General features: G+C 46.4%; 1 protein-coding gene across 1 annotated transcript in view; it reads left to right on the top strand.

Annotated features, from left to right (window-relative positions):
- Positions 1 to 18,843, top strand: part of CNNM4 (cyclin and CBS domain divalent metal cation transport mediator 4) — a 72,775-nt gene extending 53,932 nt beyond the window's left edge. Inside the window, 5 exon segments of the mRNA XM_032230070.1 lie at positions 1,495 to 1,664; positions 6,510 to 6,606; positions 12,526 to 12,591; positions 14,860 to 15,047; positions 17,730 to 18,843. Of these exon segments, the coding sequence (XP_032085961.1) occupies positions 1,495 to 1,664; positions 6,510 to 6,606; positions 12,526 to 12,591; positions 14,860 to 15,047; positions 17,730 to 17,936 (728 nt within the window). The 3' untranslated portion in view covers positions 17,937 to 18,843.
- The last annotated feature ends 4,015 nt before the right edge of the window (positions 18,844 to 22,858 follow it).

Raw genomic sequence — 22,858 nt, 5'->3', positions numbered from 1 at the left:
GTGCCAATTAGCACACATTTGTTGATGTTTCTGTTTTCGCTCACATGCCACTTCTTTAAGAGTGTGCAATCTAAAGTGTAGATATTAATTTGGCATGAAGCACATCTTAGCACTAAGCTCTTGTGGGAATTCCAGCCGCTCTGTTCCTTGTTTCTTTGTTATGGATTAGAGCCAAATATTTTCTTCAGGAGCACAAAGTAATATACCCAGATTACAGATTCACAGAGTTGGAAGGGACCTTGTAGGTCATCTAGTCCAAACCTCGCCTCCCAAGCAGGAGACCCATCACCATTCCTGACAGATGGCAGTCCAGTCTCTTCTTGAAAGCTTCCAGTGATAAAGCTCCCACAACTTCCGAAGGCAACTTCTGTTCCGTTGGTTGATTGTTCTCACTGTCAGAAAATTTCTCCTTATTTCTAGGTTGAATCTTTCCTTGGTCAGTTTCCATCCATTATTCCTTGTCTGGCCTTTGGGTGCCTTGGAAAATAGCTTGACCCTCTCCACTCTGTGGCAGCCCCTCAAATATTGGAAGACTGCTCTCCTGTCTCCCCTGGTCCTTCTCTTCACTAGACTAGCCATGCCCAGTTCCTGCAACCGTTCATCATACGTTTTAGCCTCCAGGCCCCTATCCTCCTGGTTGCTCTTCTCTCCACTCTTTCTAGAGTCTCAACATCTTTTTTATAGTGTGGTGACCAAAACTGGATGCAGTACTCTAGGTGTGGCCTTACTAAGGCTTTATAGAATGGCATTAGTACCTCACTTGATCTTGAGGTTTAATCCCACTATTAGTGCAATTTAGGATTGCATTGGCTTTTTTGTCTGTCACCGCACACTGCTGGCTCATATTTAGCTGATTGTCCACTAAGGCTCCAAGATCCCCCTCACAGTGACTGCTATTAAGCCCAGTTTCACCCAGTTTGTACTTTTGGTTTTTCTTACCTAACTGTAGAACTTCACTTTTCTCTATAATGAATTTCATTTTGTTAAATGGGGCCCTAGTACTCTTCCCTTCACTTTTCCAACTCTCCTTGATTAGTTTCCATCCATCGCTTCTTGTCTTGCCTCTGTTACTTTGGAAAATAAGTGCATCCTTTTCTTTCTGGCAGCCCCTCAAATACTAGTAAGGTAAAGGTTCACCACGCACATATGCACTAGTTGTTCCCGTCTCTAGGGGGAGGTGCTCATCTCCATTTCAAAGCCGAAGAGCCAGTGCTGTCCAAAGACGTCTCCATGATCATGTGGCCAAGCGTGACTAAATGCTGAAGGCACATGGAACTCTGTTACCTTCCCACCAAAGGTGGTTCCTATTTTTCTACTTGCATTTTTTACATGCTTTCGAACTGCTAGGTTGGCAAAAGCTGGGACAAGTAATGGGAGCTCACTAGGTTAAGCGGCACTAGGGATTCAAACCACTGAACTGCCGATCTTCCCACAAGCTCAGCATTATAGCTACTGAGCCACTGATATCAACCCTCTGTTCTTTTATCCCTCCAGAGGTGACGCAGTTCACACCTGCTTTTATTTCGGAAAAAATCCTGTTGCGCCTTCTCAAGCACCGTGACGTCATCAATGAGCTGAAATTCGACGAGGAGGACAAGAAGTCTCCCCGGCATTTCCTCTTCAACCGGAACAAACCAGCCGATTTTTTCATCCTCATCCTTCAGGTAACGGGGGCTGCTCCAGATTCAACTGGAAAAGGAGGGGACCAATCTTATGGAAGTGGGAGGGGAAGGGGGTCTTAGGGGCACTTTGGGCATGGGGTGACATCACATGCATCACAAGCAGAGGTGGTATTCAGCCGGTTCTGACCAGTTCTAGAGAACCGGTAGCGGAAATTTTGAGTAGTTTGGAGAACCAGCAAATACTACCTCTGGCTGGCCCTCCCCCATCTATTCTCTGCCTCCCGAGTCCCAGCTGATTGGGAGGGAATGGGCATTTTGCAGTATCCTTACCCACCACACCCACCAAACCACGCCCACAGAACCACTGATCACGACATCATTCTGCAGTTCCTATGAGGGAGCTCACTCCGTTATGCGGCACTAGGGATGCGAACCGATGAACTGTTGACCTTTCTGATCGACAAGCTCAGCATCTTAGCCACTAGAGCCACCTCATCCCACCTCACAAAGGTGCAAATGAAAATACATATTATCTCCATAGCAAGGGAGCTAAAGCAGGAAGGGATAAATTGAATATTTTATTTAAAGAGGAAAAATGCGTTCTTATTTGGATATCACTTCTGGAATTTGTGCTTGTGAAGAAAAAAAATGAAACTTTGACTTTGGTTTTGTTGATTAGAAAGATTTGGTGTTATAGAAATGGCTGTGTGTGTGTGTGTGTGTGAGAGAGAGAGAGAGAGAGAAAGCAAAAAGTTGAGGCTGGAGTGTGTTTATCTTGTACTGAGCTAGAAAGAAATGGAAGTTAATGCTCTCTTTTCTTTCTTTTTCTCATTTCCCTTGTATCTCACACCCCCTTTTTCACGTTCCCTTTCCTTCCCTTTTTTTCTTTTTTTATATTTTATACTTACGAACTAAAAAAAAAAAAGTCCATACGGAAAATTGCAGTTCAAAAGGGATTTATTGCTTCTGCCTGTACACAAGAATTTAACGCTCAGTACTAAATTGGTTCCCAGAGAGGGTCAACGGAATTTAGGAGGGGTTGGTCTTGGACCACCATTTGTGGCGACGTAATAATTCCAAGGTTCGAATCCCTACTGCCGCGTAATTGAGTGAGCTCCCGTTACTTGTCCCAGCTTCTGCCAACCTAGCAGTTCGAAAGCACATAAAAATGCAAGTAGAAAAATGGGAACCACCTTTGGTGGGAAGGTAACAGCATTCCATGCGCCTTCGGCATTGAGTCATGCCGGCCACATGATCACGGAGACGTCTTTGGACAGCGCTGGCTTTTTGGCTTTGAAAGGATGAGCACCGCCCCCTAGAGTTGGGGATCACTAGCACATTCGTGAAAGGGGAACCTTTACCTTTTAACGATTCCAAGCTGGTGACTCACTTAACTCCGCCTCCCAAACTCTGCCAATTCTTCTTCCTACAGTGATGAAACTTCATCCAATGCTATAACTTTCCTTCATGCTGTGAAGAAACTTGGGTTATCTGCATTAAATTCAGATTATGTAATTCGACTCATTTGCTCAATAATGAGGTTACATTGTTTGCGTCCTTTGGGCAATGGCGTGATGCATGGGACGGCATTGTGGTGCATGCCAAATTTCCCCGTGTAGGTCTGGGTTTAACCAGGGTGGAAGGATTAGGGTGAAATCCGGGCCTTTCTCTACCATTCATTTGCAAACCATGGAATCTCGTAGCAGATTTGAGCCTGGGAAATATGAGCAGAATTCGTCCTCCTTGGCAGAGTTGCTATTAAGAAGAAAAAAACTAGCAGGAGATTTTAAAGAGCTTTAATTGTTGCATCTTAATTGTGATATTTGGCTGAGAATGCCCACCCACCCCATCAACTCTCATCTTCTCAATCAACAGAATATAGTTTTTCTGAATTCTGTGGGCTTAGATTAAGCTCCAACCAGCATCTGTGGTATTATAAAACAGATTTTCTAATTGTTCAGGCCATGGAACCTGTTGGAACCACTGTAGTAACAAAATACTCTTTAAGTCAAGGATGTCCATCCTTTGTTCTCGGGAAGCTTCTGTTATCCATCTGTTATCCACGTTATCCTGGGTTGTATAAACAGAGGCATAGAGTCAAGACCACATGAAGTAGCAGTAGTGCCACTTTATAAAACCCCTAGTGTGGCCACACTTGGAATACTACAACACATTTTGGTCGCCCTAATACGAAACAGATTTTGAGACCTTGGAAAAAGTTCAGAGAAGGGCAACCAAGATGATCAAAGGCTAAACTATATGAAGAATAGTTGCAGGATTTGGATACAGCCAGTCTAGAGAAAAGGAGGACTAGGGGGGACATGATAGCAATTTCCCAGTATTTGAGGGGCTGCCCCAAAGAAGAGAGGGTCAAATTATTCTCCAAAGCACCAGAAGGCAAGGCAAGAAACAATGGATGGGAACTAACTAAGGAGAGAAGCAACCTTAAATTAAGGAGAAACTTTCCAACAGTGAGGACAATTAACCAGTGGAACAACTGGTTCCACTTATAAGTCGTCACTTATAAAGCCCTTCATGGTATTGGACCTGGGTATTTGAGAGACCTCCTGCTGCCAATTACCTCCCAAAGACCCATTAGATCACACAGGGTTGGCCTCCTCCGGGTTCCGTCTACCAGCCAATGCCATCTGGCTACTACCCGGGGGAGGGCCTTCTCTGTGGCAGCGCCGGCCCTTTGGAACGAACTCCCCGCCAAGATTCGGACCCTCACCTCTCTCCAGGCCTTCCGAAAAGCCGTTAAAACCTGGCTGTGTCGGCAGGCCTGGGGTTGATGAGTTCCCTTCCCCTCTCGATTGTGTGTCTGTTGGTTATTTTAAATGCTTGTATTTATAGTTCTTGTGTTTCCCTTCCCCTCTTGGGTTTGTGAGCCGCCCTGAGTCCCGCCGGGAATAGGGCGGCATATAAATAAAATGAAACCTATACCTAAACCTAAACTTGCCATCAGAAATGGTAGGTGCTTCATCCCTGGAGGTTTTTAAGAAGAGATTGGATAACCACTTATCTGAAATAATATTGGTTCTCCTGTTTGAGCAGAGGGCTAGACTAGAAGACCTCCAAGGTCCTTTCCAGCTCTATCCTATTCTTCTTAGCAACTTTAAGGAGTGTGGACTTCATCTCCCAGAATTCCTCAGCCAGCTATGCTCCCCAGCCATTTTTTTTGCTATGGTGCCCGTCATTCTTATCCCGCTTCTGAGATTAGATTGGCCCATCTCTGTTTTCGGCTTTTTGTAAGATCCTGAATATTTGGCTTTTTGCCCAAGGTTGGAGCTCTGGGTGTGTATTAGAGCTGTTTTCTGGTTGAGTGGATGGTAGATTACACCAAGGGTTAAATCAGGCTGGTTGGGAAGTTCAGGGAGTTAAAGTCCACAAGTCTGAAAGTTGCCAAAGTTGGATGCACCTGGATTAAATGAAGCTCATCTGTAATGTGTTTTTGTTTTTATTCATTGCTTATTTTATATATGTAATTTGTTCCATCGTGAATTTTCCTGGCGTCACATAAAAGTGAGTTGGACAGTTATATAAATCAGACCAATAAATGCATGAATAAAAATTTGCTTTCTTGGCTCTAAATGTGAACTGTAGTCAGAGGTGGGATTCAGCAGGCTCTGACCAGTTCTGGAGAACCAGTAGTAGAAATTTTGAGTAGTCCAGAGAACCGGTAAATATCACCTCTGACTGGCCCCAACCCCATCTATGCTCTCCCTCCTGAGTCCCAGCTGATCGTGAGGAAATGGGGAGTTTGCAGTAACCTTCCCCTGCCACACCTACCAAGCCATGCCCACCAAACCAAGCCACGCCCACCAAATCATCACACCCACCAAGCCACACCCACCAAGCCACGCCCACAGAACCAAGAGTAAAAAAAATTGAATCCCACCACTGACCGTAGTGGGGGGAAAAACAACCACTATGTATTAATTTAAATACCTCCTTCTCCCCCTTATCTTAATCTGGATAGAAGCCCCTACATTTGCAATTCTATTTTTCAACTCCAATTTACTCCTGGTAAAGATTGCAATGCTTGGAAGTGACGACCATTTCCCAAAAAGATTGTTCTGACCTAGGCTTCCCAAAAGCACAAAGCCAACTCCTCATCCCGATAAAACACCTTTTGTTTAGTTTAAAGTGAATTCCTCTCCAGCAAAGTCCCAGCCAACAGTCTTTCAAAAGATTTCACCACTAAAGACCTTTATTAGGCTTGGAGAGCTGCCAGGCCGATATCTTCCAAACACCACGCTGTAGCAGCAATTACTTGGAAGTCAGGAACAGATCTTCACCCTCATGAATTGAACTAATTGTCTCCTGCAAACTCCCTTCCCCTTTCGCTCCTCTCTTATTCCCTATGGGAAGGGCCATTCAACGGCCACCTGTATCTTTACTCCCGAGTCGGCCCTTGTTCCTTAGCTGTTCCCTTCGTCTGGCAGCTCTGTGCAAGCGCACATTGGGAATAGGCTCCAGCTGTTCTTCTGCCTCATTGCTGTCTGACTCTGAAGGCAGCTGATAACTGGCATACGGCTTTGGCCCCCTCTCTGCCTCCGACACAGAGCCCTCATCCAAACGTTCCCCAGACTCCAGGACTGGCCCAGGTTCCTCCCCAACCTCCTCACTGTCTGAGTCTGCCACTGGAAATGCCACAACAGAGATATCCCCTGCCCTCGCTACCGTTTTTATTCTGCAAAGTAAGGTCCCAATTCAGATCAAAAACACCTTAGAATATAAAAGGGGAGAAATGCAACCCCATATCCATTTCCCTAAAATAATAACCTTCAACATTTTTTTTAGCTGCACTGAAAGACTTCTGAAAAGCTGCTAAACTGGTGATGTTTTATCCTGACTTTTATTTTGGTCTTTGCTTTCTTTTGTCAGGGCAAAGTGGAGGTAGAAGCCGGGAAGGAGAACATGAAGTTTGAAACTGGACCGTTCTCTTATTACGGAGTGACGGCTTTGAGTCCAGCTGTCACAAGTAAGTTCCCCACTTCACTTTGGCTGCATTGGGGGGGGGGGCAGCGCAAGAGGAGGCACAGGAAAATGCCAGATCACAGAGTGAGCCTCCAAGTGTTATTCTTTGAGTCATTTATCTATTCAGTGTTGTGGGGGGAAGTGTCCATCCGGCTTCAGTTCCAAGTGAGGAAAAAGACATTGGAAACATGGAGACTGCTTGGAAAGAAGGTTTTAATGGTGAACAGGATCACATGTCTTGAAGAGGTTGGATGAAGAAGAAAAAAAGGGAGGAGATGCTCTGGGTTTTATGCCCTCCCTCGGACTTTGAATTTGAGCTTGTATTCTGATTGGTTGTCAGACTCCCATGGCAACTCGGTAGGCTGTCCTGAGTCCCGAGCTTGCTGGGTGATGATATAATGAAAGGGCTTTGGACAATTCCTATTATGGCTCTGCCTGAAGGAGGTGGATCCTTGTTATGTAGAATAGATTGGTCCAAGCCTTTAATGGCTCATTGACAAAGGGGGGGCAGGCATGGGGGCTGAGTCTCTGCCTCCCTTTTAATGTCCTTTTAATATTTCCTAAAGTATCTCATTTTCCTAGGAGAGGGCTGGGTGCTAACTCCCTACAGTGTTTTGAATAAGCACTGATGATGTTACGTAGTTGGGTAATGAAACATCTGCAGGCAAACAACTAAGCTCAGAGAAGAGAAGGAGCCCAAAATTTAGGATTTTTGCCTTACCACCCCCCCAAAAAATCAAGAAACCTCAGCAGGTTACAAGGTTGTCCTTGACTTATGACCACAACGTCGGTTAAGTGGATTTTGCCCCATTTTATGATTTTTCTTGCCCTCTTTGTTAAGGGAATCACTGCAGTTGTTAAGTGAGTAACCCCGGTTGTTAGGTGAATGAGGGTTCCCCTTTGTCAGGAGGTCGCAAAACGGGATCACATAACATTGCAACCGTCATAAATGCAAGTTAGTTACCAAGCATCCGAATTTTGATCACATGACCATGAGGATGTGGCAATGGTCCTAAGCAGCAGAAGGTTTCACATTTTGTTACCACTGGTTTGCCACACCAGTGCCGCCTCGCGCCTGCATGCACCTGGCCTCACAAATGTGCTTAAATAGGATAGAGCCTGGGTGGATGGGTGGCCCCCCAGGCCCTCCCACAATTTCCCTACTGGTTTGGGCAAACCTGTCAGCACTCCTTCATTCGATAATCAGGAAAGAAGACCACAGGACTCCATTGATAGAAATCAAGTGTACTTTTACTAATTATAAATGATCAGAAGCGAAGCAAAGTGAAGTCTGATTATTTAGGCGCGAAAGCAAATAATATATTGTATAATTCATTCCCCTCTCGTTGGCATCCCATGTACAGTCCAATCATAATTCTCCCAAGTGTCAGGTGTGAGATAACTTCGAAAGGCATCACTAGGATGGAATGCTGGTGCCGTTGGCCTTGGCGGGAAACACTCCTCCTCCACATGCGCAGTAAGGTGGACAGTTCAAACTCAAGAATCTTCCTCCAGCACAGCAATCAGTCCCCTCCCAAATACCATGCCCCCCCTCCCTGTTTCAATGGCAGCCGAAGCAGCAGCAAAGCGGAGGCTGACAAAACCAGTCCGAACGGCTGAATACCATCTCTAGTCTTAAGGGTGAAAAATGGTCATAGGTCACTTTTTTCAGTGCCGTCGTATCTTTGAACCCTCCCTGAATGAACTGAATGGCCTCTTTAACCCCTCTGTGGCCAACTGTGTTAACATGGAAGAGCCCCTTCTCAACAGAGGGGGAGGGATGCAAGACCATCTTTCTCCAATCCTCCACACAGTCCTTTCAAGAGTCCCAAGAAGACTCTACACACCCATTTGCACCACTCAGGTGACTCCCGAGGACACAGATAAACCTCCAAGTGGCCTCAAGGACTCTCCGAGAGAGTACCAATGACCAGATGACTGCAAGGAATATAAATCCTTCCATTCCCCACCATCCTGTCAGAGCTGAAGAAGCTTCTTGGATGAGAAGTGAAATGCCTTCAAAAGAAAAAAACAAGAAAGTCCAGTTGTCTCCTGAAAAAAAGCACTTTTGGGACAACCGTGATCTGGATGACTTAGAATCTCTACAGACTTTAGCTATACAATTTGGGATGAGCATCCTTGGAATGGCGCGGGAGAAGGAATGGATTTCCAGAGAGAAAAAATGCAGACTACGGGAACTCGGGTGACCCTGAGGATACAGAAAAACTCCAAGAAGCATCAACAACCCTCTAAAAGGATGCAGATGTCCAGCTGTCTGCAAGGAGTATACATCCTTCCATTCCCCACCATCCAGCCAGAGCTGAAGAAGCTTCTTGGATGAGAAGCAGAATGTCTTCAAAAGAAAAAACAATCAAGAAAGTCCAGTTGCCTCCTGAAAAAACACTTTTGGGACACCCGTGACCTGGATGACAGAGAATCTCCATAGCTCTTGAGCAATTGACTCAGCCTGAAAAAGCTTTTTAATGCAATGGGAGGGAAAACACACACAGGACCAATAAAACTGCCCCAAGGGAAAGTTTCTCCTCTCCTCTCCAGCTGCCAATGTCCTTTTTTGATTAAAGTTGAGTCTTCTGGTTTCAGTAACATTCAGTGTTAGGTTTCCGCCCTCTAGTGGTCGACATTCAGCTTTACAGCTTCCTCTGCAGAATAGGCAGTGCTTAATTGGTCACTGAAAAAAGGGACTTGTGACCATTTTTCACATTTACGACCATTGCAGCATCCCCAGGGTCATGCAGCTGACTCATATTTATGATGGTCGCAGTATCCCAGGGATCATGTGATCTCGTGGACCTTCTGATAAGCAAAGTCAACGGGGAACCCAAATTTGCTTAACAACTGGACTACTAACTTAGAAACTGCAGTGATTCACTTAACAAATGAATAACAGTACAACAGAGTTGGAAGGTACCTCGGAGGTCTTCTAGTCCACCCCCTGCTTAGGCAGGAAAATCTACACCACTTCAGACAAATGATTAGTTAACATCTTCTTAAAAACTTCCAGTGTTGCAGCATTCACAAGTTCTGGAGGCAAGTTGTTCCACTGATTAATTGTTCTCACTGTCAGGAAATTTCTCTCTCCTTGATTAGTTTCCACCCATTGCTTCTTGTTCTGCCCTCTGGTGCTTTGGAGAATATCTTGACTTCCTCTTCTTTGTGGCAACCTCTGAGATATCGGAAGACTGCTATCATTTCTCCCCTAGTGTTTCTTTGCATTAAACTATTGGAATATTCTTAGAAAAATCATAAAACCCACTTCACAAATGTCTCGCATAGCCACATCAATTTTGGGCTCCATTGTAGTTGTAAGTCATGGACTACCTGTACTTACGACCTGGATTCAGACTTCTGATAAATGCTCCAACCCCTTTGGGTCACGTGAATTGGATTTGGACTTGACTCTCAGCCTGCATTTGAAGTCATTTGCAGGGCCCCATCAGACGCAAAAAAATGGGGAGCCAGGATAGACTTCCAAAGCACGATGAGTTTTTTTCATGCTACTTGTACCCAAAATACTGATCTATCAATGCTGAAGGCAATTGGTGCCAGATACGCATCAACGGACTTGAAAGTGCGGAGGGGGGCTGGAATTATAACTCTTACCATCTGATAATCCGCCGTTGCCCAGGTATTTATAGATGTCAAAGCATTTATCTGACCAGGAGCCATTGAGAGGGGCCTTTCTTCCCCCTACTCCCACGCCCATCATCCCTGTCCTCTCCCTTCCCCCTCCCATGCGCTCCTCTTCCTCGCCCTGTCTACGATCCTGGCACGTTGCCCCAAATCCATCAGGCACTTCCCCATTGGTCCACTGGAGGGCGAATGTCATGGCTGGCTTTCCAGAGGAAGCTGCGAAGGAACTGACATCACAAACAATTGCTGCTCTAGGAAGCCACACTCGCTCTCCTTAATGGGCCAGGTGTTCCAGAATTATGTTGGAACATACACACAGACATACACCCATACCCCAGGAGTCTCTCCCCCACCCCAGTATTTGTTTCCAGAGCATACCGTATATACTCGAGTATAAGCCGAGTTTTTCAGCCCACTTTTTGGGCTGAAAAAAGCCGCCTCGGCTTATACTCGAGTCTACAACTGGATCCGGCAGTGCTGTTGCCTGTTGGAGGAGGAGGAGGCGAACCAGCCTGCCATCGCCAGCCACCGCTAGCCCTGCCGCTCTTCCCACCCCCTTCCAAGCCCCACAGTCCAGCGGATGGAGCAGCGAAGCCCCGGGGCTTCGCTGCTGCTCCCCGCATTTTCTGCACGGGGATCTGTGGGGCTTGGAAGGGGGTGGGAAGAGCGGCAGGGCTAGCGGTGGCTGGCGATGGCAGGCTGGAATCCCCTCTCCAAGGGATCCCCGTGCAGAAAATGCGGGGAGCAGTAGCGAAGCCCCGGGGTTTCGCTGCTCCATCCGCTGGACTGTGGGGCTTGGAAGGGGCTTGGAAGGGGGTGGGAAGAGCGGCGGGGCTGGCAGTGGCCGGCGATGGCAGGCTGGTTCGCCTCCTCCTCCTCCAACAGCACTGCCGGATATCCGCCCAACGCTGCGGGGGCGCCAGCGGGAGCTTTGGCGGCTTCACCTCAGCCATAGCGCTGGGCAGCAAATGTGCTGGTGCTGTTGGAGGAGGAGGAGGCGGCGGCAGCAATAGCACCTGAGGACAGGACAAGAAGCAATGGAAACTTGTCAGAAGGAGACTCAAGCTGGAAATAACGAGCAATCTGACAGTAAGAACAATTAAAATCCTAGGAAAATGTCCTTTCATGAAAAATTACTTTTTCAGTTAACTCTGCCTGACATTAGTTGGGTGAACAGAAATATTAGTTGGCCAATTCTAAAAGGGAGCACCAGAAAGAACTTAAAATATTTTTTAAGAGAGCTGGGTTTTTCATTTATATTATATGTATGAACAGAATTAACACAAATTGCAGATACCAATCAAACATGAAGAAAAAAAGGATGAAATAATGCTCATTTTAAAAAACTCAGTGAAAATAAAAACAATATACCAAGAAGGTGGCATACTGGTTGTGATTTGATCTCTTCGGGGGATCCCGGGAATCCCCTATACAAGTATTTTAATATTGCAGACTTGCAGTATTATAAGTCATACTGATATTATAGAACACTTTAATTAAGCGGGTCCCTTGAATAAACATAACTTTGAGTTTCAAATAACACTGATTTTTTATTTTTGAAATTTACCGTAGCTGCTGCATTTCCCACCCTAGGCTTATACTCGAGTCAATAACTTTTCCAGCTTTTGGGGGTAAAATTAGGTGCCTCGGCTTATATTCGGGTCGGCTTATACTCGAGTATATACGGTACGTTGTCTGTGTACCAAGTTTGGTTGAAATTGCTCGAGGCGTTCCAGAGTTATGCTGGAACATACATCCATACATAGAGCCATAGACAGACGGATGGACGGACGGACAGACAGATAGGGGCATCGTGATTCCAAGCTGATGATGCTTTTGACTCCTGCAAACTTGTGCTCACACGACTATAATTTGTGACATTTTTAGCTGGAAACCAACTGTTACTTCTGATTTCCAGCAAAAACCAACCACCAACCACTGCGTTCATTTAACCACGATGACATTCACTCAGTGACCATAGCTTTCACTTTATGACTTCAGTGTTTGCTTTACCACATTCACCAAACAATGGGGTGGTGTGGTGGAAAAAGGCATAAACTCACGTGCGATCATTTGATGATCTGCTTAACCATTTGGCTCAACTTACAACCGTAATTCAGAGCTCAATGATGGTTATAAGTCGAGAACTACTTGTAATGTTGTCATTCCATGCACGGCAATGTTATTGTTGATTTTTGTTTCTCCTTTTGCATCTCTCTCTTTTGTCCGGTTCCATCACCTCCTCCTTCCCCTCCATTCTGTGTGCCTGTAGCACCGCCGGATAGATCCCAGCCCCAGTCCATTATACAGAGAGGATCCTTGCATTCCAAGCTGTCAGGTAAAAAAAAAATGCATTTGATGCTTGGGGGCGGGTGAGTGCCAACGCATTAATGCTTTGCTTGGTGAGGTGCAGGAGAGTTCACCAAAGAATGCCATAATTCCATGAAAAGATGCTTGGAGATTGGAAATGAAGACTCATCTAGGCCAAATGTATCTCCTCCTCCTCCTCCTCCTCCTCCTCCTCCTCCTCCTCCTCCTCCTCCTCCTCCTCCTCCATTATGGGATATTGGCGATCATGTTGGCAATCCTATTTTTATCAACAGCCGTATGGAAAAGAGCTGCTGAGTTTTGTCCAAACCAGTCCCTTAGATTTTGAACCCATAGATGTTGTTCTTCTGCCTGGACCTCCTTTGCCTTCAATTTTTCCTTGGACGATTAAGTGAAGAATGCCATATTTTTCCAGGTGTCTCCTCACACATCCGAAATAACCTACCTGTTCTGTCCCAGTCTTAGCAGAAACAAGAAACAGATTCCTTGTCACAAAAAACCCCTTTTTATTTATCTCCTGTGAATTAATGGTATTCACACACCGAAAAGTCCAGGCAAGAGTCCTTCAAAGAGTAACAGACCTCATCAGTTCCTTGTGATAATTGCCAGACCGTGAACTCCCAGCCAAAGGGCTACAAATGAAGTTCTGGCAAGCAGTCTTTGTGGCATGAAACACAATCAGCAAAATCTCCAGAAATACGAACTGTTGTCTCCTACGACCACCACTCCCCTTTCCTTCTATTTATTCCCCAGACAGGGAGGGACCATTCAGCGTCCACGTGTGCTATAAACCATTAAAGTCAGGGGTTTCAAACTGGATTTCTTCGAGGGCCAGATCAACATTGTAGTTCTCTGTGGGCTAGCCGTGGGAGGAGAGAGGATGGATGCCACCTGCAGCACCCTGTTGGCCAAAACAAGGTGCGGGGGGGCCTCACACGCCCCCCCCCCCGGGTCCCATTTTCTACCTGGATGGCCTCCTGCACCACCCTTCTGGCCAAAATAGAGTGCTGGGGGCCTTGTGTGGCCCCTCTGTGCCCTGTTTTTGACCTGGACGGCCTCCTGCAGCACTCTGCCAACCAAAATGCGGTGCAGGGAGCCTCAAACACACCCCCGTGCCTCATTTTGGCAGGAGGCTGTCCAGGCCGAAAAGGGAGCACATGGCACACTTTGGCTGCCAAAGGCACCAGCTATTTCCAGGCTGGCCCCATGGGCCAGATTTAAGCGCCCTGCGTGCCGCATCCCACCTGCGGACCTTGAGTTTCACACCCCTGGTTTAAGTGAAGCCAAATTTAAATTCTGTTAACTTTGAAGAGTGGGTTGATCACACGGCATTCCAAACTATGTATTGGGATCCTTAGACCCTAAAATAGTGTTTCTCAACCTTGGCAACTTGAAGATGTCCGGACTTCAACTCCCAGAATTCCCCAACCAGCGAATGCTGGCTGGGGAATTCTGGGAGTTGAAGTCCGGACATCTTCAAGTTGCCAAGGTTGAGAAACACTGCCCTAAAATGTGGAGTTATGAGGGTAGCGATGGAGCAGAAGCCAGCTTCAAGACCAGCTATGGAAGCTCGCTTTTGGCCAGCGCGTAATTTACCTCATATTGTTAATGGAGAAAAAAATTGGAAAAGGAGATGCTGTTCCCATGAGCCTCTGGAAGAAGGGTTTAGCTGAAAGCTCCACATGTCCAACTCATTAATTTATGGACTTCAACTCCCAGAGTTCCTCAGCCAGCAAAGTTGCCAACCTTGTCAACTTTAAGACTTGTGGACTTCAACTCCCAGAATCCAACTCAATGTTGTTGTCGTTGTGAAGTTATGTCCGACCCATCGTGACCCCATAGACAACGTTCCTCCAGGCCTTCCTGTCCTTTACCTTCCCCGGAGTCCATTTAAGCTCATGCTGACTGCTTCCGTGACTCCATCTAGCCACCTCCTTCTCTGTTGTTCCCTTCTTCTTTTGCCCTCCATCTTTCCCAGCATGAGGCTCTTCTCCACTGAGTCCTTCCTTCTCATTAGGTGGTCAAAATATTTGAGTTTCCTCTTCAGGATCAGGATTTTTGCCCTCCCCAGCCCCCAGGAGCACTCTACAATCCTTCTAAAGGCTCTGCACGTCCATTTTGTGAAGTGGGTGGTGTTTCAGTAGACCAAAACATGCTGTATTCAGTGTATAAGACGCACCCAGATTTTCATCCTCTTTTTGGGGGGAAAAGTACGTCTTATACTCTGAAAAATACGGTAATTTGACCTGATTCCTGCATTATCTTCCTCTCCGTCTAGTTTCAGAAATACGTTCTCCGTCTCACATGAGTAATCTGAACCGCTCGGCGTCCCTTTGCTACCATGAGCGCACCGAGTCCATCTCTTCCAATATCAGTGGCAGCAACAACCAGCTTAATGTCATCGCAAGTTCCCAGAACCTCTCGGACTTCAGTGTTCGTGCTCTGACAGATCTCCAGTATGTCAAGGTGAGCTTTAGGCCTGAGTCTCCCAAGAGTTAAACTGAACTTATTCTCAGTTTTATGCATTCAAATACCGTAAAGACAGATTTGCTTCAAAATAGAGACATGTGGGTCTTGTGCAATCAGGCAGGGTCAGCTGCCATCAATCAAGCAATGGCATCTAGGGGGGGCCTTGGAAGTGGACCTCCTCTGTCCGAGCTTCTGACCCTGGAACAGCCCGAGATTCAGGTTAATGTCAGCATTCCAAATAAGTAAATAACACACCAAGGCTAGAAGTTCCTCAAAGTTGAATTTTATTAAGAGAGCCATGTTGGCACATCTGGGAAAACCCGAATCTGAAAGCTTCCGGGTTTTCTCCACCCAGTTGTAAATTCAAGATCCTGCCCCAACACCCATCACATGGTCCAATCTCCCACTGCCACAAAGACAGATTTCTCCCATCCAGATCCGGCCAAGTGCAGACACAAAGATGACCTTGGTTTTTTTAAGAAGAATGTTGTTATGGCTACGTAACATCCAACTCCATATAATCCCCCCTCCCAGTTTCGTACAGTAGAAAGTGTGGCAGGCCTGAAATCCAAAAAGAAAAGATGGCTTGCAGGCATGACCACAGACATTCCTACAACGCCTGCCCCCTGAAAACAGGACTTCTGCTCCATGCGTTTGGTGGAGTTTTTAATTCAGGGATGATATTTCCAGAGGTGGGTTCCTACCGGTTCGGCCCGGTTCAGCCGAGTAGGTAGTAACTTGGCCAGGCATGCCCCCAAACTGGTTCTATCGGCGGCACCATCTTGTTTTTTGCTTCTGCACATGTGCAGAAGCAATTTGTATACTACTGTGCATGCATGCAAGTAGCGTGCCCCCCTTGAAGTGTGTCCCTGAGCGAACCGGCAGTAACAGAAGCCGGAACCCACCCCTACATGTCCCCCCCCACCCCCCAAAAATAGTTAGTTATTTGATTGCCTTAATAGAGGGATAGAATCAAGATCACGTGAAGAGTTAATACCACTTTATAAGGCCTTGGTAAGGCCACACTTGAAATCCTGCATCCAGTTTTGGTCGCCACGATATAGAAAAAATGTGGAGACTCTAGAAAGAGGGCAGAGAAGAGCAACAAAGAGGATTAGGGGACTGGAGTCTAAAACATATAAAGAACGGTTGCAGGAACTGTGTGTTTCTAGTTTAATTAAAAGAAGGACTAGGGGAGACATGATAGCAGTGTTCCAATATCTCGGGGGTTGCCACAAAGAAGAGGGAGTCCAACTATTCTCCAAGGCACCTGAGGACAGAACAAGAGGCATTGGGTGGAAACTAATCAAGGAGAGAAGCAACTTACAACTAGTGAGACATTTCCTGACAGTTGGAACAATTAATCAGTGGAACAACTTGCCTCCAGAAGTTGTGAATGCTCCAACACTGGAAGTCTTTAAGAAGATGTTGGATAGCCATTTGTCTGAAACGATATAGGATTTCCTGCCTAGGCAGGGGATTGGACTAGAAGACCTCCAAGGTCCCTTCCAACTCTGCTATTGTATTGTATTGTATGTAAAGATTTGGAAGAGCATTTCTCGTTTTAGATAATGGGATTCAGTAAAATATTCTGTTTCTGAAGTACATGGATGGGATTATGCTGTAGAGCAGGGGTGGCAAACTGAAGGCCCGTGGCCCACATCTGGCCCACAAGGTGCTTAAATCTACCCCACAGGACCACCCTGGAGGTAGTGAAGGACCGGCCTGTGGTGCCTCTGCCAGTGAAAATGTTATTGGCTCCATTTTCAGCCACGATGGCTTCCTGCAGCCCTCTGCTAGCGAAAATGGACCCTGGGAAGGCTGTCGCTGCTGAAAATGGAGCCCAGGCTGCCTCCCCGAGCTCCATTTTTGCTGGGAAAGGGTTGCAGGAGGCCGTCGCGGCTCAAAATGGAGCCAACTTCATTTTCATTGGCAAAGGCACGGCAGGCTGGTCCTTCGAACATCAAATCTAGAGTGGCCGGTCATAAGTTGAGGACTGCCTGTAATGCATAATTTGTGGGAGCTTCATCACTGGAAACTTTCAAGAAGAGACTGGACTGCCATCTGTCAAAAATGGCAGAGGGTCTCCTGTGTCATGCCTGCAGCCATTTTTTCTTTTGGATCTCAGGCCTGCCACACTTTCTATTATTCCACTGTGCATTTTCTATTGTGAGAAAATGGCAGGGGAGGATTGTACAGAGTTAGATGATATATAGCCATAACAAAATACTTTCTAGAAAGCCAAGGTCATCCTTTGCATCTCTGCACCTGACCGGAACTGGGTGGGTGGAACTTCCAGCATGGCAGTGGAAGATTGGACCATGTGATGGACTTGTGGGTGTGGGGGCAAGATCTTGAACTTTCAACTGGGTGAGGAAAACTGGGAAGCTTTCAGATTCAGGTTTTCCCAGATGTGCCAACATGGCTCTCTTAATAAATTGGAACTTTGAGGGATACTTTGCCTGGGACTCCGATTTAATTTTGGATGCTTTTGGAACCCTGACATCCTGCTTGGGTGGGGGACTGGACTGGATGACCTACAAGGTCCCTTCCAACTCTGTTAATCTGTAATGAATAGTCCTTTGTTTTCATGTTTTAATGATCCTTATTTTAATCACGCTTCTTCACCTACTCTCTCTCTCTCTCTCTCTCTCTCTCTTTCTTTCTTTGTCCGGGCAGATCACGCGCCTCCAGTACCAAAACGGTCTCTTGGCCTCCCGCCTGGAGAGCTGCCCCCAAACCCCCGATGGGAGCCCCCCCAAATCGGACCCCTCCTTGCCCGAAAAGGCGGGCACCCGCTCGAACAACGAGATGATTGGCCTCTTGAACGAAAGGAACTGCCAGCATCAAAAGACGAACCACAACCCTTCCGACAACGTGGTCTGACCTCAGCGTTAGGGGCACTTTGGTCCCCCATGGTCCAGCTGGCCTACTTTTTCCTTTCCAAAGACACGAAGAAGTGCCCACAGAAGATTCTGATTGTGCGTCTTATTAACCTCAGGTAGCCTCTTCCATCTGCCCTCTCCGGAAACGTTTCCGACTCACCTGCCCTGTGGTTTTTATTTTTTATTTTTCCAGCCAGGTGGTCTGGAACTGAGAAGAGAAGCTGGCCTGCCAGCCAGCCGTGTAAAAAGCAGTAGTTCAACCACCTATTCTAAGGTGACAGGCCCCGTCTTCGTTCTGGGTCCTTCCTTTGCCTGCATCACAGCGATTTGGATTAGCAGGACAAGAAGACTCCCTCTTCTCTGTCCTGGTTTTTAACTCAATGGAGAGGAAGGCGAGCCTCGGTGCAGCCCAAGGGTACTTCAGAAGACTTGCCTTGTGGGGCCTGCCTTCCCCACCAGAGAAAAGATGCCCTTCCAAAGGAGCCCTTGGCTACAAAGGTGGCACAGAAGAGATGCAGGATGACGGAGATGCCAGCCACTCTCTCTTGATAAGACAGACTTCGTTTTTTTCCCATCTCAGGGAGTTCTGAGACTTTTGTTATTTGGGATTATCTATTTCAGTGACAGCAAACCTTTTTGGCACCAAGTGCCCAAGCCTGAACGCGCATGAATGTGCATGCATACGCACGCTGGAGCATCGCAAACCCGAAGACCAGCTGGCCAGTGCGCACGTGCCAACTTGGGGGGGGGGGCTGTTTTCAGGCTGTTTTTTTTCAGGCCATTTTTCAGATTCATTTTCAGGCTGTTTTTTAGCCACAAACAGCCTGAAACCACCCCCAAAAATGGCCTGAAAACAGCCTGGAAAAGGGCTTTTTGACTGGTTTTTTGGGCCGTTTTCAAGCCAGGTTTGTTTGGCCAAAAACAGCCTGGATTTTGGCTATTTTTCAGGCTGTTTTCCAGTGCTCCAGCACCCGTAAAGACATGCATGTGTGTGCCGGCGACCAGAAGAGCAGCTGGCAACGGCACATGCCCACAGAGTGTGCTCCAGATTCGCCATCACAGATCCATTTCTCTTCCCCCCCCCCCCTCTTTAATCAAGCAGGAGTATATGCCTGATGAGGAGCAGCCAGCCAGAGTTTCCATGTTGGTAGAATCTGTCCCTTCTCCTCTGTTTTGGGAGGAAAGTTTGTTTTCCTGATTCAACCCGGGTTCTCCTTTCATTCCAGTTTTTTGGCTTCTGCTTCAAGAACCCTGAACCAAATCAGCCATAGGATAAGTAACGGCAGGAAGTCAATTGAAATTTGCATCTTGGTTGTATGGCAGATCAAATGCCTCCCTATACTGTTTTTGTTTTTTTAAACTCTGCAAATAGAAAACTTAATGTGGCGAGAAAAAAGTCGGGCAGAGGTACAGCTTGTCCTTCGACACGTGTTTCTTTCTACTTGCAGGAAGTTTTCTTCGTTTGGGTTAATCCAGGGGTCCTCAATTTTTTTAAACGGGGGAGGAGCCAATTCATGGTCCCTCAGATTGTGGGGGGAGTGCCAGGCTGACTCTGTGGGCATGGCTAGGTGTCTGTGTGACTGGATGGGAGTGGCCATTTTAGCAGTCCAAATAAGACACAAAATTAAATGTTAATTTCTTATGCTCCTGCGGGTGGAAAGCCGGTTAGTGAAAGGATGCGGCTGCTTTGGGGTGTGCATTGCCAATTTTTGCCCAGGGACAGATGGACGGAGGAAACCCAAGCTAAGAAGCAGAGGTGGGGGGCACTGTTTTCCCCTCCCGGGGCTTCCGTGCATCGTGTTTTTGGATTCTCCAGCAGCTAGAAGCAAAAATGGCCTTATCTTCCAGTTCCATCCCATGGGGTTCGCCAGCTGAAGGATGGGGCCAATGGGTGGGAAGGGCAGCCTTGTGGTCCTGTGCGGGCTGGATTCATGGCTCCAGAGGGCCGTATCTGGCCCGCGGGCCGTAGTTTGAGAACCCCTGGGTTAATTGTTCTCATGTTGTTCTTTTTTTAAAAAAAACTTGGGGAAGATTTAAATTGAATACCCTTCGCTTTCTGTCTCCAGAGGTACTGTTTGTTTTGGCAACTTTCAGATTTGCAGTTTCAAGGTACCGTAGACAATTTGCGTGAGTTTCCGGCGCAATATATATATTAAGCCATGTTTTATTGGGATCTAGGACAACCGAGTGAATTTATTTGATTATGACGTGATCCAAGTATAATGTTATCCTCTCTGCTTTTCTGCAGCTTTTTGTTTTTACAATAATTGTTTTCCAACGGTTGGAATCAGAACAGGAGCTCAGGGCAGTTCATTTTCGGTGGCCAAATATTGTGCAATTATGTATTTTGATATAAAACAATTACAAACCTAGACTGGTGTGCGGTTTGAGGAACAACTTGGAGGCAACTAAGAAAAAAACAGCTTTTTGTAAACAGGACACGGAGCACTTTGATCAAGAGGCAAAAATGCCAGTTTCGTTTAAGGATGCATTCACTGGAACAGGTGTTGCATTCGAAACCTCACTGTTTCTGCACTCCCGCTCCTGCGAGTTCGAACGCTCAAGACTTCAGCAGGTGTTGCAAACTTGAAAACCAGATGGTGAATTGGTGAGCCAGCTCTTCAAGAGCCGGAGAGCACGTGTGAATGTGTGCTTGCGTTCAATCCCTGCCCTCGTAATCAGTTGCCATTCAGAAATGTCTTTTCAAATTTGCAAACCCATCTCTGGAAAATGGGAATCGTTTGCTCATCCCAGTTGAACGTTTTCATCCCTGTTCCTCTGCCGTCTTTAAATTCTCGTGCTTTCTTTTCATTTTTGCTTCCACTGACCTTCTGGAGTTTTAACCTCCCCAGATCTGTCAGGCTTCACTTCTTTTCATCCCTAGATAAAATGGGTGATAACAACTGGGGCATTATGGACTAAACTAAATTCTTGCCTCTATTCCAAACTAAAGGGACATGGTAGCTCAATGGCTAAGATGCTGAGCTTGTCGATCAGAAAGGTCAGCAGTTTGGAGGTTCAAATCTCTAATGTCGCATAACGGAGGGAGCTCCCATTCCTTGTCCCAGCTTCTGCCAACCTAGCAGTTCGAAAGCACGTAAAAATGCAAGTAGAAAAATAGGGAGCACCTTTGGTGGGAAGGTAACAGCGTTCCGTGCGCCTTCGGCATTGAGTCCTGCCAGCCACAAGACCACGGAGACATCTTCAGACAGTGCTGGCTCTTTGGCTTTGAAACGGAGATGAGCAGCGCCCCCTACAGTCGGGAACGACTGGCACATATGTGCAAGGGGAACTTTTACCTTTTTAATGAAACACATCTGGAAGGAATTAGGTTCAAGATGGCTGCCTACCCTACCCTGCTCTTCTTCTTTTTTATTTGGATTAGGTGTCTGTTGATTTTATGGATACTTCTGTGTTATTTGGGTGGGGGGGACAATATAGAAGTGACTTCCTATTGTTGTTTTTTTCCTCAGGATTTAAAAAAAAAACCTTGTCGGTCTAACTTGCATTACCTGGCATTCTCCCAACATCACCAAATTTGACCCCTATTTTAACTTGTTGAGATCAAAGAAGTTGGGCCATGGAAATCATGGAACTGAATTAAATGATTCCCAACCCCTGTTTGGCCCCTTTTCTTCTTTCCAGTTGACTTCAAGAGTGTCGTTTCCTGCTCATCCTACCCTACTTTTGGACACCCTACCTACTACCCTTGTCATCTCACAAAGGAAGGAAAAAGCACATAATAATACTATATGAGTCATAATGCTACAACCATGCTAATGGATGCCAACTATTATATCTCCTGAGTCATCTAGTAACCTCTAGATAATTAAGAACACAATTAGGAATTAAGAAAATTAAAATAATGAAGAACTTGGTGGCTCCTTGTTTAAAGATTCATGGCACTTTCTGAATATATTGCAGAAGTGTGTTTTCTCTAGAGCCTCATCAAATTCTGAGTGAAGTTTGCTCAATTTTAAAGGGATTAAAACTTAAGATGTTTCCTACGTAAAGGGAAAAGTTTAAAGAATAATAATGACATTTTGCACAACAGAGGAGCGGCCAACAGAATGATGTGTTACTGGGAATACTCTACCCAGCTTGACGTACATCCTACGACCTCGAGGTTCCCCGTCGCATCACTCTGCGATTTCTTCTTCAGGTGTTTCTTGTGCAGGAACTCACGCAGAGTGACAGGTGGTGGATTTTGCTCTCTCTCTCTCTCTCTCTCTCTCTCTCTCCCTCCCCCCCCTCTCTCTCTCGTATTATGTTTATTTGGTGTGCCGGTTTTTATTTCCTAACTCAGGATCACGTTGCAGGACGGGGAAATGTGAAGCATCTGGGGCTGCTGTGGGCAGGACAACATTGCAAGGGGAGGGGGCGCGGGATTTTGGGGGATTCTTTTTTGAGTTTTGCATCTACATGAGGGGAAGTTTTTAAAATTAAATCTATTATATAGAGCAGTGATGGCAAACCTTTTCGGCACTGAGGAACCATACCCAAACGTGCATGCATGTGTATGCATGTGTGGACTGGAGCACCAGAAACCTGAAAAACAGCTAGCCAGTGTGCGCATGCCTGCTTTTGGGGGCTCTTTTCAGGCCATTTTCAACCCGTTTTTCAACCAAAAACAGCCTGAAACTGCCCGAAAAAATGGCCTGAAAACAGCCTGAAAAAGAGCTTTGGGGCAGTTTTTCGGGCCGTTTTCTGGTGCTCCGGCACCCACGAAGACCAGCTGGAACAGTGCGCATGTGCGTTCCAGCAACCAGAAGAGCAGCTGGCAATGGCACACGTGCCCACAGAGAGAGCTTGCGTGCCACTTCTGGCACACATGCCATAGGTTCGCCATCACGGCTATAGAGCTTATAAATACTATGCGTTTTAGTGATGGCGGTTCATGCTGCCCATTTGCACAACTGCCAT

This window comes from Thamnophis elegans, chromosome 13, assembly GCF_009769535.1.
Source record: "Thamnophis elegans isolate rThaEle1 chromosome 13, rThaEle1.pri, whole genome shotgun sequence".
Classification (NCBI taxonomy): domain Eukaryota; kingdom Metazoa; phylum Chordata; class Lepidosauria; order Squamata; family Colubridae; genus Thamnophis; species Thamnophis elegans.
Note: the sequence above shows the minus strand (reverse complement) of the source record. Positions and strands in the feature narration are given on the sequence as shown.